The 14258-nt window shown below is 47.3% G+C and overlaps 1 protein-coding gene across 1 annotated transcript in view; it reads right to left on the minus strand.

Annotated features, from left to right (window-relative positions):
- The window catches only part of AOAH (acyloxyacyl hydrolase), a 1097690-nt gene that overhangs the window by 617757 nt on the left and 465675 nt on the right, over positions 1-14258 (minus strand). The window contains exon 5 of the mRNA XM_069613263.1: positions 3000-3059. Coding sequence (XP_069469364.1) covers positions 3000-3059 — 60 coding nt within the window. The remainder of the gene's footprint in view (positions 1-2999; positions 3060-14258) is intronic.

Consider the following 14258-nt stretch of genomic DNA (forward strand, 5'->3'; position numbering starts at 1 on the left):
AATGGTCTCCCGCTTCCAAGGGTAGAATATATTCTGAAATGGTCTCCTGCTTCCAAGATAGAATATATTCTAAAATGGTCTCCCCCTTCCAAGAGTAGAATATATTCTAAAAATGTCCCCCGCTTCCAAGAGTAGAATATATTCTGAAATGGTTTGCCACTTCCAAGATTAAAATGGTCTCCCGCTTCCAAGAGTAGAATGTATTCTGAAATAGTCTCCCGCTTCCAGGAGTAGAATATATTCTGAAATGGTCTCCCGCTTCCAGGAGTAGAATATATTCTGAAATGGTCTCCCGCTTCCAAGATAGAATATATTCTAAAATGGTCTCCCGCTTCCAAGAGTAGAATATATTCTGAAATGGTCTCCCGCTTCCAGGAGTAGAATATATTCTGAAATGGTCTCTCGCTTCCAGGAGTAGAATATATTCTAAAATGGTCTCTCGCTTCCAGGAGTAGAATATATTCTGAAATGGTTACCCGCTTGCAGGAGTAGAATATATTCTGAAATGGTCTCCCGCTTCCAGGAGTAGAATATATTCTGAAATGGTCTCTCGCTTCCAGGAGTAGAATATATTCTGAAATGGTCTCTCGCTTCCAGGAGTAGAATATATTCTAAAATGGTCACCCGCTTCCAAGAGTAGAATATATTCTGAAATGGTCACCCGCTTCCAAAGACAGAATACAGTCTAATTCATTCGCCACCTCGAAAGGGTTGAATATATTCTGATACACCCCCCTTCTCACCCCCCTTCAAAGGGTACAGTATATTCTGATACAGAGACTCCAAGTGCAGAATATATGCCAATAAAGTCCTCCCTCTTCAAAGGGCAGAATAGTTTCTGATACCCTCTTCAAAGGGTATGCTAAATGGCTAGTTACATAGCATGCAACACACCTCACTATTACCAAATAAATAGTTCTCATGGCATGCACCGCCTAAGAAAGCCTTTCACTAGGGGCGCACCTCGCTGAGCTATCTCACTGTCTGGTGGTGTCTAAAACGCTCGGAGGGCGGAAGAGAGTAACTGTTGAAATAAGTGAGATGCAGAGGACTAAACATGGCCGACAATTAATGTTCTGTCATGGGGAGAAAATGTCCCTCAGCTACTGAATCTATAACAGAACGCATTCTCGCTGGGAGACCATTTCAGAGTACAATCCCCTGCGGTACACATCATCGTGCACAACACAAAACTAAAATTGGAAAACGTCCCCCTGGAGATCAGTGCTGCACCAGTGCCAAATGCGTGCTTGCAGCAGTGCCCGGGGACTTGACTATTCACTGCTAGGCGGCATGCACCTATTAACCTATGTATCGCATCCCTCCTGAATCTCTCCCAAGAATGCCCCCAGCCTGGCACGGCTGGGGCTCTGCATTTCATTACCTGAAGTTGCTGCAGAGTTAACCCCTGCAGTGGAGGCAGCTTTTCTGCCGGACTGGGTGAGGGTGAAGGGGTAGGAGGGGCTGGGGGGTGCACTGGGCGCCAGGGGGATCCAGGGAGGGCGGCCGACCCCCTGCTCCTCTCTGGCACTGCCACTGGTTCCCCCATTTCTCCCCCACAGTCCTAGCTAGTTTATGAATTCTCATTAAGAAGCCTTGTAGGCCCCGCCCACTCTCACAGTTAAGCGATTCCTACGTTGCCTGCCTGGTTGGTTGCACAGGGTGGCCTGCCGCAGCAGGCCTCTCTGCCCATTGATTGGTAAGTGCATCTAAGTGAATTATCTACCTGGACAAAATTATTAATTTGACAAAAAAGTAAGTGCTTTCTTTCGGAAGTTGCCTCTGAAATGTCTCTTACGAAAACCGCATTAGGAATTTGGCAGTGTTTCTCGGCGGATTCGCACGTGCGGTAATGTGCTTCAGCGCATGCAGAAATAATGAGATCACATTTCCTGTAGAGCTTAGTGCCAGATTCCTCACGCAGCCGCTTCTAAGCGCTGTAGCCAATTCGTCTACCCCTGAATGAACAAGGGCTGAGTCGGCCATGCCAGGGTTCATACTCGCAGATTGGACCGTGTCTGAGGCAAGTACTTAACTCATGAGCTATCCAGACAACTGTTACAGGTCCGAGGGGGTCACTGACATTATGACGTTGCCACCACTAGGGCAGCAAAGTGAAAAGACCCATCATTTTAAACCATGTGAGTACTAGACCATTTAATGACAATACGAGGTTAGCAATGGTTATGTTTGTAACACCTGGCAACACTGCACACATGTTCACTGTACACAAGCCAAACCTGCTAGATTTATCTCCACTTGTATATGTCATCTAACACCAGTAAGCAGCCTGTTTTAAGTGTGTTCCATGTTGCCTGATAAAGGCACTAAGGAACTCGCAGTATGGACTGATTTTCCCAGGATCACACTGTCCATTGTGAAGTTGAGAAGCTGGGATTGGACGAAATGTATCCATGCTTGTGCGAGACCTCGTGAATAGATAACATCTCCCAAACTGGCTACATATTGTGATATATTGATCTATCATTTGTTTAATTGTCGCCTCCATTTCTGAAATAAACGACAGCGTGGACCTAACAAGATGTGTTATGTGGATTTTAATGGGCAATACCCCTCTTACATTTCCTATCAACAAGGTGACTTACACAAAGACTTACTCCACTCCTTTGTTTAAAAAAAAAACCTGGCTTTTCAACCAATATTAGTCAACCACACACAACCTGACATATCCACCGATTGCTGGCCATTATCCACGCCTCCTTAGGGAAGACGGCTACCAGAAACTCTAAATAGTGTAAGTCACCAGGACATGTATCACCCTATGCAAATGTGTGTACCACTGTTTTTTTAATGTATTTGGATTAGTGCTAATTGCATCGTAACATGTCTACAATAAAGCTGTGATACCCGAGGGTCTGGGTGTTTAACAAATGAAATAAATAATAAATAAATAAAGGCCACATCCATTTCCCTGCAGTCAATGTGTGTAAGGGAGGCCTTGACATGTAATTGTTCCAGAATATGGACCTGTCTCTCACCAGATTATGTTGCTGACTGATGAGCCGTCTTGCCTTCTGCAATGACATTTTCATGGCCTCCTGCAACACAAAAGGAAAACAGAAATAGGACTTCAGCAGTGCATTGAAAGACATCTCACGCAACACCCCCTCTCTCCGCCCCACACACACACCCTGGTGGCATTCTTACCCCTTTGTCTCTGGTGGACACCGGTCTCAATAGCTGCCATTTTTCAAGAAGACATCGGACAGTGTTATCTGAGCCACCCATTGCCCTTTTCAAAAACCAAACAATGCAGTGTGCCACTCTATCCCCAGATACAATTCTACAGAAGTGGTGTTGCATTGCTAGAGACACGTACATTCAGTGTGCACTGTACGATATGCCATCTAAGACCATGTGTTATTTAGTTCTCATTGATATGGCCCGGTGTCTTGAAGTGGGCACGGGCGGAGGAAGAGGTCTGATGCGTGCGTGGCAACCTGGTTGTGAAGGACTCCTCTACCTCCCCAGAAGAGGATGAAGAATGCCGTCTTCTCTTCAGCCAGTTTGCCCATGGAGCGGGCATATGGTAGTGACGCAGAAGTATAAGGGGAGCTGAAAGGGGATCTGCAGTTGGAGTTTTGTAGGTGTGATGCTTAGCACTGAAATCAGTTGTTGTCCGCCATCACTGCTTGGTCTATCTTCCTGGTCACAGTTCTTAGGCTATGAGCTGAGCCCATGCCTGGAAAGACAGGCAACAACGCCCATCCCATTATATTAGTCACATCTCCCTTTTCCTTGTTCCACATTTGGAAACTTAAGCTTGGCCTCGCTGCAAAGCTCTGTGGGTGTCTCCCGGTGCCTGTGCTAGATGGAGCCACAGGTGCAAGGAGTCAGACGTGTATAAAGCCCCTAGGCATACGATGGGGACGCTGATCTCACTGATACTCTTCACAATAGAAAGAGAGTGCCCCTTCTACTCCAAGCAATACGGCTCTGGTTCTTGGATGGCTTTTTTGGGGAGCCTCTCCATTTACAATATTTATCAGCTGATCTTGAATAAGCAATGTCTTCAGAGCATTCTCCAATCAAAGTACAATTTACTCCTAATGAAAAAGTAGATTATAATCAAAAGTTATGGATTCCCGATAATTCAAATGAACACTTTTTCAGTTTCAAGGTACTGTTTCTATAGAATTGGCAAAATAATTGAAGAATATTTCAAGGTCAATGATGGGGGTCGGTGCGCGAAGTACGTAACTGCACATTTTCAGCTACAATAAGGGGTCACGTTGTGTCCAGTATATTGAGCGTTAAGAAACAAAAGATGCAGGTATGTGATGGCTGGGTGGGAAAAAACACAACATTTGAATAGAAAAGAGATACATCAAAAGAGGATGGTTTGCAACTGAAGAATGTTTTGGACAAAAAAGTTATACAAAATGAATCGGAGAGGGAGTGCCTAGATATGCATTGACTCAAAATATAATGAAGAGGCTCAGAGGGTGAATGCAAGCAAGGCAAGCAAGACATACACACGCAAATGCTATAACCAGGGCAATACGGGCAGATTTCCAAGGTAAAAGTGTAGATTGTGCAGCGATTTTGTAAAACATAGGGATCAATCTCTGACCATTAGCACCCTGGGAAGGGGCGATGGCCAATCAGGATGCTGGGAATGAGGTGTGGTATAAGCCTGCGGTCTGAGCAGCTGCACAACGTACATCTTTGGCACCCACGTAGTTTCCTATGCAGGTGCTAAGAGTGTATTTTTTTTGTTTAAATAAAAAAGCAACTTACTTTTGCTGCGCGGCCTAGGGCCGTGCCGTGTATCCCCGAAGTTTGTTTTCAATGTTGATGACTTTAGTCATCAACATTGAAAATGGACTAAGGGGACGAAAGCACTGTGCGGCTTCGGGCCTCGCAGCAAAGTCAATTCTTTTAGAAAAGCACACCACTATCAACCACGTGGGTAACTATACAGTGATAATGGTGACATTACCCGAGGCAGCGTCCAACTCTGTCGGTAACGGCACCGCTGCCAGCATTAAGGGACCCTCACTTTGCTCGGGCCCTCAACTTGGACGGCGGGACGTTACTGACAGGGTCAGCCCTCTGTCTCAGGTAATATCACCCCAATTAAGCTACCAATTATGACTGCAGCAAATGCAAAGGTCTCAGGGGAAGACCGTCCTATGGTAACATTTTATGAGAAATTTTGAGATAAACGACACAATAGTATGAGTGGCTGATAATATAAGATTTCAGAAAATCCACGTTTTGCAGGGTTTAATTTTGATCTACCTGAAAAAAGGGAAAAAGCAGAGGAAGCTGCGTCTTAAGGGCCCATAACGCCACTCATTGCAGATGGTAAGATCACTGTTCAAATGATAGCCTGCCGCAAACCTACCGCTATTACCGGGTTGCTGGGGACGACCAATCAAAACGCTTTTATATGATATGATATGATATGATGTGGTATTTATAACGCGCTTGTATACAAGTGTTTCAAGGCGGGCCAAGACAAGGAGGGGGAAACAAGGGAGGACACAATAACGATCTTACTAGGCCTTGTGTCATTTAGATCGCGCAAGTGCAGGGAAGAGGGAAGGGGAGAAGTGCCAAGGGGGAGTGGAAGGGGGAAGTGCAGTTAACTCACAAGTGTGGCAATGGGTGGCTCATGAGTCCAGAGAGAAGGGACTGTAGGGTTGCAGATACAGACCCTTAAGTGCTGGGGAGTCCGGAGGCAGTGCAAGGGCAACTGGACATTCAGGAGCCTGGGCCCGAGTTCAGAGGGCGACCAGGTGACCAGTGCGTGGAGCAGTCAGGTGCATCAATGGGGTAGAGGAAGAGAGAAAGTGGAAAGTGAAAAGGAAGGTCTTGAGGTGCTTCCAGAACCAGAGGTGGTTCTGCTCAAGTTTGAGAGAGGCAAGGAGGCTGTTTCAGAGGGAGGCCTCAGCCGAGGAGATAGATATGCCCCAACTCGCTGTTTGGAGAAGCATCTGACCCTCACAGAGTTGGAGGTGGATGAGCGTAGAGCTCGAGAAGGAAGATGTTTTGGAAGAGAAAGTTGGAGGTAGAGCGGTCCCAGGCCCAAGAAAGCCTTGTGGACGATGCAGAGGGTCTTGAACTTGATCCATGCAGCCATGGGGAGCCAGTGAAGGGATTTCAGAGCTGGAGAGATATGATCCCTGGGCTTGAGGCCCAGGGCAAGTTTTGCTGTCCTGTTCTGGATAAGTTGTAAAGGTCAAAGAATAGAGGCAGGATGATTTAGAAAGAGGATGTTGCATTAGTGCAGCCTAGAGTGGACCAGAGCTCTGGAGACAGTGAGCATCTGGGGGAAAGTGAGAAAAGGAAGAATATCTCTGAGGAGGTGCAGCTGACAGTTTGACTTCTTATTATACATCCGAGATGTGAGGAGAGAAGGAGAGGGTGGAGTAGAAGATGACACCAAGGTTCTTAGCCTCATAGGAAGGAGCAGGAAGATGCCCCAGTGTAGGCGGCCAGAGCAAGAGAGGAAAGGAGGGAGCGGGTGTCCCAATGAGGAGGATCTCAGTCTTACCGGCATTAAGGCAGAGATCATTGGTGGCATACCATTCCTGAATTGCGGCTAGAGAGTCTGGTATGAGAGAAGAAGCAGAGGTGGCTGAGGGGAGCCTGAAAATTGGAGCATAAAGTAGCGATGCAGTGGGCAAGATGTGCCGGGTAGTGGTTGAAGAGTCAGGGAGAGAGGTTAGACCACTGGGGAACACCACAAGTAGAGAGCGAGATAGACGAGAGGAAAGATCCCAATTGGAACGAGAGTGCCGGTCGGTGAGAAAGGAGGTCAACCAGGCCAGGGCCTGATCAGTAATACCAAGGTTGTACCAGAGATGATTGAGCAGGATGGCATGGTTGACCATGTCAAAAGCAGAGGTTAGATCAATGAGAATGAGGACAGAAGGGAGATTAGAGTCAAGATTGGAGAGCAAGTCTTCACGGGTGTTCAAGAGAGCAATTTCCCTTCTTCTGGCTACTCTGAAGCCAGACTGATGGTCATTGAGGCAAACAACAGATTCAGTATGTAGATTAATATGGGAGATGGCCAGCTTTTCCAAGAGTTTGCCCAGGAAAGAAGTGATGGAGAAATGCCAATAGTTAGCTGGACAGGCAGGATCAGCCGAGGGCTTCTTTAAAAGGGGGTGCACAAGAGAGTGTTTAGAGGGGAGGGGAAAGTTCAAGTGGCAAATGTCATGATCTCTGCTTCCAAAAGGTCAGGGTTTTCCCAACTCCCTTGGAAGCAGATCCATAACCCAGGTTCCGAGTGCCAACCAGTCCCAATTGGGACCTTTTGGACCCAGTCCTGGCGCCAGTGGCACCAGGCTCATAAATATGCCCAGTCCCAGCGCTGGAAGCGCCGGGCTCATAATGCTTGGGTGGACTTACCTTCAGCAGACCATGCTGCTTACTTGCCTGCCAGTTGAGCCTCTGATCCTCTTCTGTTTGGAACTACTTTTCCTGTTGGGTGGGGCTGGAGCCACTCCCTAGATTCAGAACACTGGAACTCTTCTGGAAGGCAGGAACTCTTTTCTTACCAGGAACTCTTTTCTTACTTAGGCGTGGCTGTGGAAGGAGACACCTAAGCACTACAGGAGGCTATTTAAACCACACCCGGTGGATGAATCTTGCTTTGCGTTATTTTGCAACCTCTGCAGCAGAACGCTCATCGTGTCTTCTGCATCCGGTCCTGGGCCTAAGGAAAAAGGCTTACCATCCTGAATCCAGTCTTCAGCAACACCTATAAAGACAAGAAAGAACAGGTTAGCATTCCGGCATCTGAAAGGCAAAGGCTTACCATCCTGAATCCAGTCTTCAGCAACACCTATAAAGACAAGAAAGAACAGGTTAGCATTCCGGCATCTGAAAGGCAAAGGCTTACCTACTCTTCGTACGCTCCGGAGGCCTTCGGCGCTGCATCCCGCATCTGAAAGACAAAACAAGGTGCGTTTAAAGACATTGGGGAACTTTAATACTCACGTGCCATTACTCCTTTCCACATCTAATCCAGTGGGTATTCCGGCACCCTGCAGCCGCTCCGAACTCGTACCTGCAAAATAAAAAGACAGTTAGAGCGCATAGTGAAGCAGGCAACAAGCGCTTACTTACGTGCTTCCAGGCGCTTCTATTCATCACACGGGCTCCATCTTCAACTCACTTCAGCCCGTCATCCGCCATCGCCGGAACCCTGCAAAACAAGAGACATCATTACTAAAGACTTTAAAGACATTTGAATGACTCGAAACTTACCGTTCGTGCAGTAAACGACGGACAGCAGTCCTCTGAAGTCAAGAGGCCTGCGCTACCTATCCAGTGAAGAAACTGGTTACAGCACCCTGCCCCGAGGCAGATGGAGAGCTCGGCATTCACTTACCTAAGGTGAGAGCGTTAACCTTTGGGGGTCTACAGGAGAGGAGAAGAGGAAAGAGATAGGGACACCCCAATAACCCCAGTTCATTAACCCCATATTTTCTATCTGCAGACATCTTACTCTACACGTCAGGCATACAGTGCACAGAGGTCCAGCCCAAAGAGCCAACCGGGTGCTACACATCACCTTTGAAGATACGGTAGTCGCCCAGTCAAGACCGGCGCCTCTGCGAGAATCAGGTGAGCGTTACAGAACGCAAAGCCTACCGCAAAACTCTCGCCCAGGCGCTATGGAAACTTCGGATACTGACCCCCTAGCCCGGTTACTTGGGGAACTAAGGGCAGAAGTGCATGCAGCTCGTCAGGAAACGAATGCTCTAAGAAGGGAACTAATTATTTCCAAGGAGAGAACAGACAATCTTGCTAGACAAGTGCTACAGTCACAAGCCGGACAGACCCCGTTACCCGCATCAGGGGCAAATCTTCCTTCAACATCCTCTATGAATCCAGTGCAGATCAACCTACCTGGGAATGTACCTCTGGCTCCGCCCAAACGATTTTCTGGTGACCCAAAGAGGTTTGCAGTATTTATCAATCAGTGCCGGTTGCACTTCTTATGCCGGCCAGGAGCCTTTCCAACTGATCAAGCAAAAGTAGCTTTTGTACTTTCGTACCTTAGTGGCAATGCGGCAGACTGGTCGATCCCTCTAGTTAATCAAGATGATCCGGTTCTCCATGATTTTCAAGCCTTTCAGCTTAGTATGGAAAAACTGTTCGCAAGACATTCACAGGGGCAGGCCTTGGACAATGAGCTTCTTTCGTTGCGACAGGGTAATCAAGACCTTTTGGCTTATATTGCATCTTTCAATAGACTAATAGTGGAAACTCAATGGCCTGAGGACAAAAGGATTACGCTGTTTTATAGAGGTCTACGTGGAGAGCTCAAAGACGTTTTAGCCCAAGTAGTGAATCCCCCACAAGACTGTTCGGATTATATAGACTTGGTCGTTCAAATAGATCACAGGCTGCAGAACAGGAAGGCCGATCGTTCCAAGTTTGATGCTCGAGTATTTTCCAAACCACCAACTCCTTCCAAAGGAGTAGACTCCGGGGAACCCATGCAAATAGGGGGTCTGAAAGGTCCTCTTACACAAAGGGAGCGGGAAAGGAGGAAACAGTTGCAATTATGCCTATATTGCGGAAACTCGGGGCACTTTCTTCGAGACTGTCCGGTGAAACCTGCCAAGAAGGCAGTAGGAGCTGCAGTTACCAAAGTTACAAACTCTGAGCAGGGAAACGACCTCGCCCGACAAGAATAGAGGTCCTCTTGCCGAGCGTGAAAACCAGTTCCGTGACCTCGCATTTCGTGATACCTATGGTCCTCATTAGCCCTGATAATCCGGATCGATTACATGCAATTGAAGCTTACGTCGACAGCGGTGCCATCGGCAATTATGTGGATCATGAAATGGTTTTGAGGATGAATCTAACTCTTTGTCCCAAGGCTGTAAAGGACGTCATTACTACGGTGGATGGTACGGAGATAGCCTCCGGGCCAGTAACGCATACCACTCAAGAGGTGACGCTAGTAAGTCAAGATGGACACCATGAGAAGATCGTGTTCGATGTGATCAAGGCCCCTCAGTTTCAGATTATTCTAGGAATACCTTGGTTAGAGAAACACAATCCTCTGATCGATTGGCGAGCAAGAACGGTCCAGTTTCCAGAATGTGTCTCTACTTGTCACCCTCCACCTGGTGTTGCACTGGCCGCAATTTCTTCAGAGACTCCCCAGTTTCCTCCCGAATACCTAGAATACCAAGATGTTTTCCGGAAGGATCAGGCTAACTCTCTACCTCCTCATAGGTCTTATGACTGCCAGATAGACCTGATACCTGGATCTACTCCTCCTTGTAGTAGAATTTATGCCCTCACCGAGCCTGAGAACCTTCACCTTCGACAATACCTGGATCAATACCTGGCAAATGGGTTTATTCGTCCTTCCAAGTCCCCTGCTTCTTCAGCTTTGTTCTTCGTTCCAAAAAAGGAAGGAGACCTTAGAACTTGTATCGATTATCGCTCCCTGAACCAGATCACCGTTAAGAATAGATATCCGTTACCTTTGATCCCTGAACTCCTGGACCAAGTCAGAAAAGCATGCATATATACAAAGCTGGATCTTAGAGGAGCTTACCACTTGGTACGAGTAAAAGAGGGCGATGAATGGAAGACGGCCTTCCGCACCAAGTATGGGCTATTTGAATATCAGGTCATGCCCTTCGGACTTTGCAATGCCCCGGCCGCCTTTCAATATTTTATGAACGATGTCCTCAGAGAGCTCATAGATGTATGTGTTGTTTACATTGACGACATCCTCGTTTATTCTTCATCGGAATCTGAACATCGGAAACACGTGAAAATGGTCCTCGAAAGATTGCGTCAACACAAACTTTTCGCTAAGTTGGAAAAATGTGTTTTCAACGTGACTGAAGTTGAATTCTTGGGATTCATATTATCACCTGGCGGAGTGCGTATGGATTCAAAGAAGGTCGATGCAGTTCTCAAATGGCCATCACCATCCTCCGTAAAAGGTGTGCAAAGCATGTTAGGCTTCGCTAACTTTTACCGCAGGTTTATCCCCGAATTCTCTCGAATAGTCCAGCCCATCACTGCCTTGTTAAAGAAAAACAAACGTTTTGAATGGTCTACCGAGGCGGAACAAGCTTTCCAGGATTTGAAGACTAAATTTATCTCTGCACCAATCTTAAAACACCCTCGCCCCGAACTCCCCTACATCGTGAAAACTGATGCTTCAAGCCTTGCCATGGGGGCAGTTCTATCACAAAAGGACCCGGTAACCAATCAGTTGCATCCCGTGGCATTTTGGTCCCGCAAATTCTCGCCTCCTGAAATCAATTACACGATTACTGACAAGGAACTTCTGGCTATCAAGTCTGCCTTTAAGGCTTGGCGGCATTATCTGCTGGGGGCCCGACACACCGTTACTGTGATTACGGATCACCGAAACCTGCAATATTTGAAGACCGCAAAAGCCCAATCCTCTAGACAACTCCGTTGGGCATTATTCTTTGCCGAGTTTGACTTCATAATTACCTATCGACCTGGTACAAAGAACGGTAAAGCCGATGCCCTTTCTCGGATGGGAGTGGGAGAACACTTGGTCAACCCTAAACCTGTACCAATCATTCCCGAACAAAGAATTCTGGGTGTAATCGCCACAGAATCCATAGAGGAAGTTAAGGATAAAGCCAGGCAACTTGTAACTCCAGCAGACATACAGAATTGGCATCTGCAGGGAAAGGACTTTGCAGTAAAGGACAACTTATTGTATTTCCAAGAACGATTATACCTACCCAGCACAGATTTACAGAAAAAAGTAATCTCTTGTTATCACGACTCTTTAATGGAAGGTCATCCCGGTATAGCCAAGACCTCAGAAAAGATCAAGCGCTACTTCTGGTGGCCGTCTTGGAAAAAAGATATCAGAGACTTTATAATGTCCTGTGGAGTATGCGCCCAAAACAAGAGTCAAAAGGAAAGACCAGCAGGCCTCTTACGCCCTATTGACATCCCACCTCGCCCTTGGCATACGCTTTCTATGGACTTCATCACCGATCTACCTCCATGCTCCGGATACAATACGATTCTAGTAATCGTGGACTTATTCACCAAGATGGCGCATTTCATTCCGCTCAAAGGCTTGCCAACAGCAGCAACTCTGGCCCGAGAATTTCTCGAAAACATCGTCCGACTGCACGGTTTTCCTTCGGTTCTAATTTCGGATCGAGGTAGTCAATTTATTTCTCATTTTTGGCGAAGTTGCTGTCGGTCGGCTCAAATTGATGTGAGACTATCGACCAGTCACCACCCTCAGACCGACGGACAAACCGAGAGGACCAATCAAACTCTGGAACAGTATTTACGCTGCATGCTGCAACAAACTGAAAAAACTTGGAAAGATATCCTTTGGATAGCCGAGTATGCCTACAATAACTCTGTCCATTCGGGAACTGGGAAAACCCCGTTTTTTCTTTTGTACGGCAGTCACCCTCGAACCTCGGAGTTGGATCCCCTCCAAGATCTTGAAACACCAGCAGTAGACTACCTGCATTCTACAATCACCCAAGCCTTTAAGGAAGCTGTTTCTCACCTTCAAAGGGCTAAAGAACAATACAAGAAAGGAGCAGATCAACATCGGAAGGAAGCCCCTCACTATCAAGTAGGGGATCAAGTCTGGTTATCCACCAAATATCTATCTCTAAAAGGGCCACGCACATTCAACCCAAGATACCTTGGTCCCTATTCCATCACTACCATAGTAAACCCAGTAGCGGTCAAGTTGGACTTGCCCCCGCACATGAAGATACATCCGGTCTTCCACGTCTCTCTATTAAAACCCGTGCAACCTCAAACCCGACTAACCAAATCTCCAAAACCTATCCTAGTGGATGGAGAACTCGAGTTTGAAGTCAAAAGCATTCTGGACTCCAAGATCTCCAAATCTAAACTATTCTACCTAATTGACTGGAAAGGCTACGGCCCCCAAGAGAGATCCTGGGAACCTGCTGAATATGTCCACGCTCCTCGCCTAATCAAAAGATTTCACCGAACATTTCCTGACAAGCCAAAACCCCCGGAGAAGCCCGGTTTGGGAGGGGCCTTGAGGGGGGGTACTGTCATGATCTCTGCTTCCAAAAGGTCAGGGTTTTCCCAACTCCCTTGGAAGCAGATCCATAACCCAGGTTCCGAGTGCCAACCAGTCCCAATTGGGACCTTTTGGACCCAGTCCTGGCGCCAGTGGCACCAGGCTCATAAATATGCCCAGTCCCAGCGCTGGAAGCGCCGGGCTCATAATGCTTGGGTGGACTTACCTTCAGCAGACCATGCTGCTTACTTGCCTGCCAGTTGAGCCTCTGATCCTCTTCTGTTTGGAACTACTTTTCCTGTTGGGTGGGGCTGGAGCCACTCCCTAGATTCAGAACACTGGAACTCTTCTGGAAGGCAGGAACTCTTTTCTTACCAGGAACTCTTTTCTTACTTAGGCGTGGCTGTGGAAGGAGACACCTAAGCACTACAGGAGGCTATTTAAACCACACCCGGTGGATGAATCTTGCTTTGCGTTATTCTGCAACCTCTGCAGCAGAACGCTCATCGTGTCTTCTGCATCCGGTCCTGGGCCTAAGGAAAAAGGCTTACCATCCTGAATCCAGTCTTCAGCAACACCTATAAAGACAAGAAAGAACAGGTTAGCATTCCGGCATCTGAAAGGCAAAGGCTTACCATCCTGAATCCAGTCTTCAGCAACACCTATAAAGACAAGAAAGAACAGGTTAGCATTCCGGCATCTGAAAGGCAAAGGCTTACCTACTCTTCGTACGCTCCGGAGGCCTTCGGCGCTGCATCCCGCATCTGAAAGACAAAACAAGGTGCGTTTAAAGACATTGGGGAACTTTAATACTCACGTGCCATTACTCCTTTCCACATCTAATCCAGTGGGTATTCCGGCACCCTGCAGCCGCTCCGAACTCGTACCTGCAAAATAAAAAGACAGTTAGAGCGCATAGTGAAGCAGGCAACAAGCGCTTACTTACGTGCTTCCAGGCGCTTCTATTCATCACACGGGCTCCATCTTCAACTCACTTCAGCCCGTCATCCGCCATCGCCGGAACCCTGCAAAACAAGAGACATCATTACTAAAGACTTTAAAGACATTTGAATGACTCGAAACTTACAGTTCGTGCAGTAAACGACGGACAGCAGTCCTCTGAAGTCAAGAGGCCTGCGCTACCTATCCAGTGAAGAAACTGGTTACAGCACCCTGCCCCGAGGCAGATGGAGAGCTCGGCATTCACTTACCTAAGGTGAGAGCG

Source organism: Ambystoma mexicanum, chromosome 5p, assembly GCF_040938575.1.
Source record: "Ambystoma mexicanum isolate Mex_15411 chromosome 5p, UKY_AmexF1_1, whole genome shotgun sequence".
Classification (NCBI taxonomy): Eukaryota; Metazoa; Chordata; class Amphibia; order Caudata; family Ambystomatidae; genus Ambystoma; species Ambystoma mexicanum.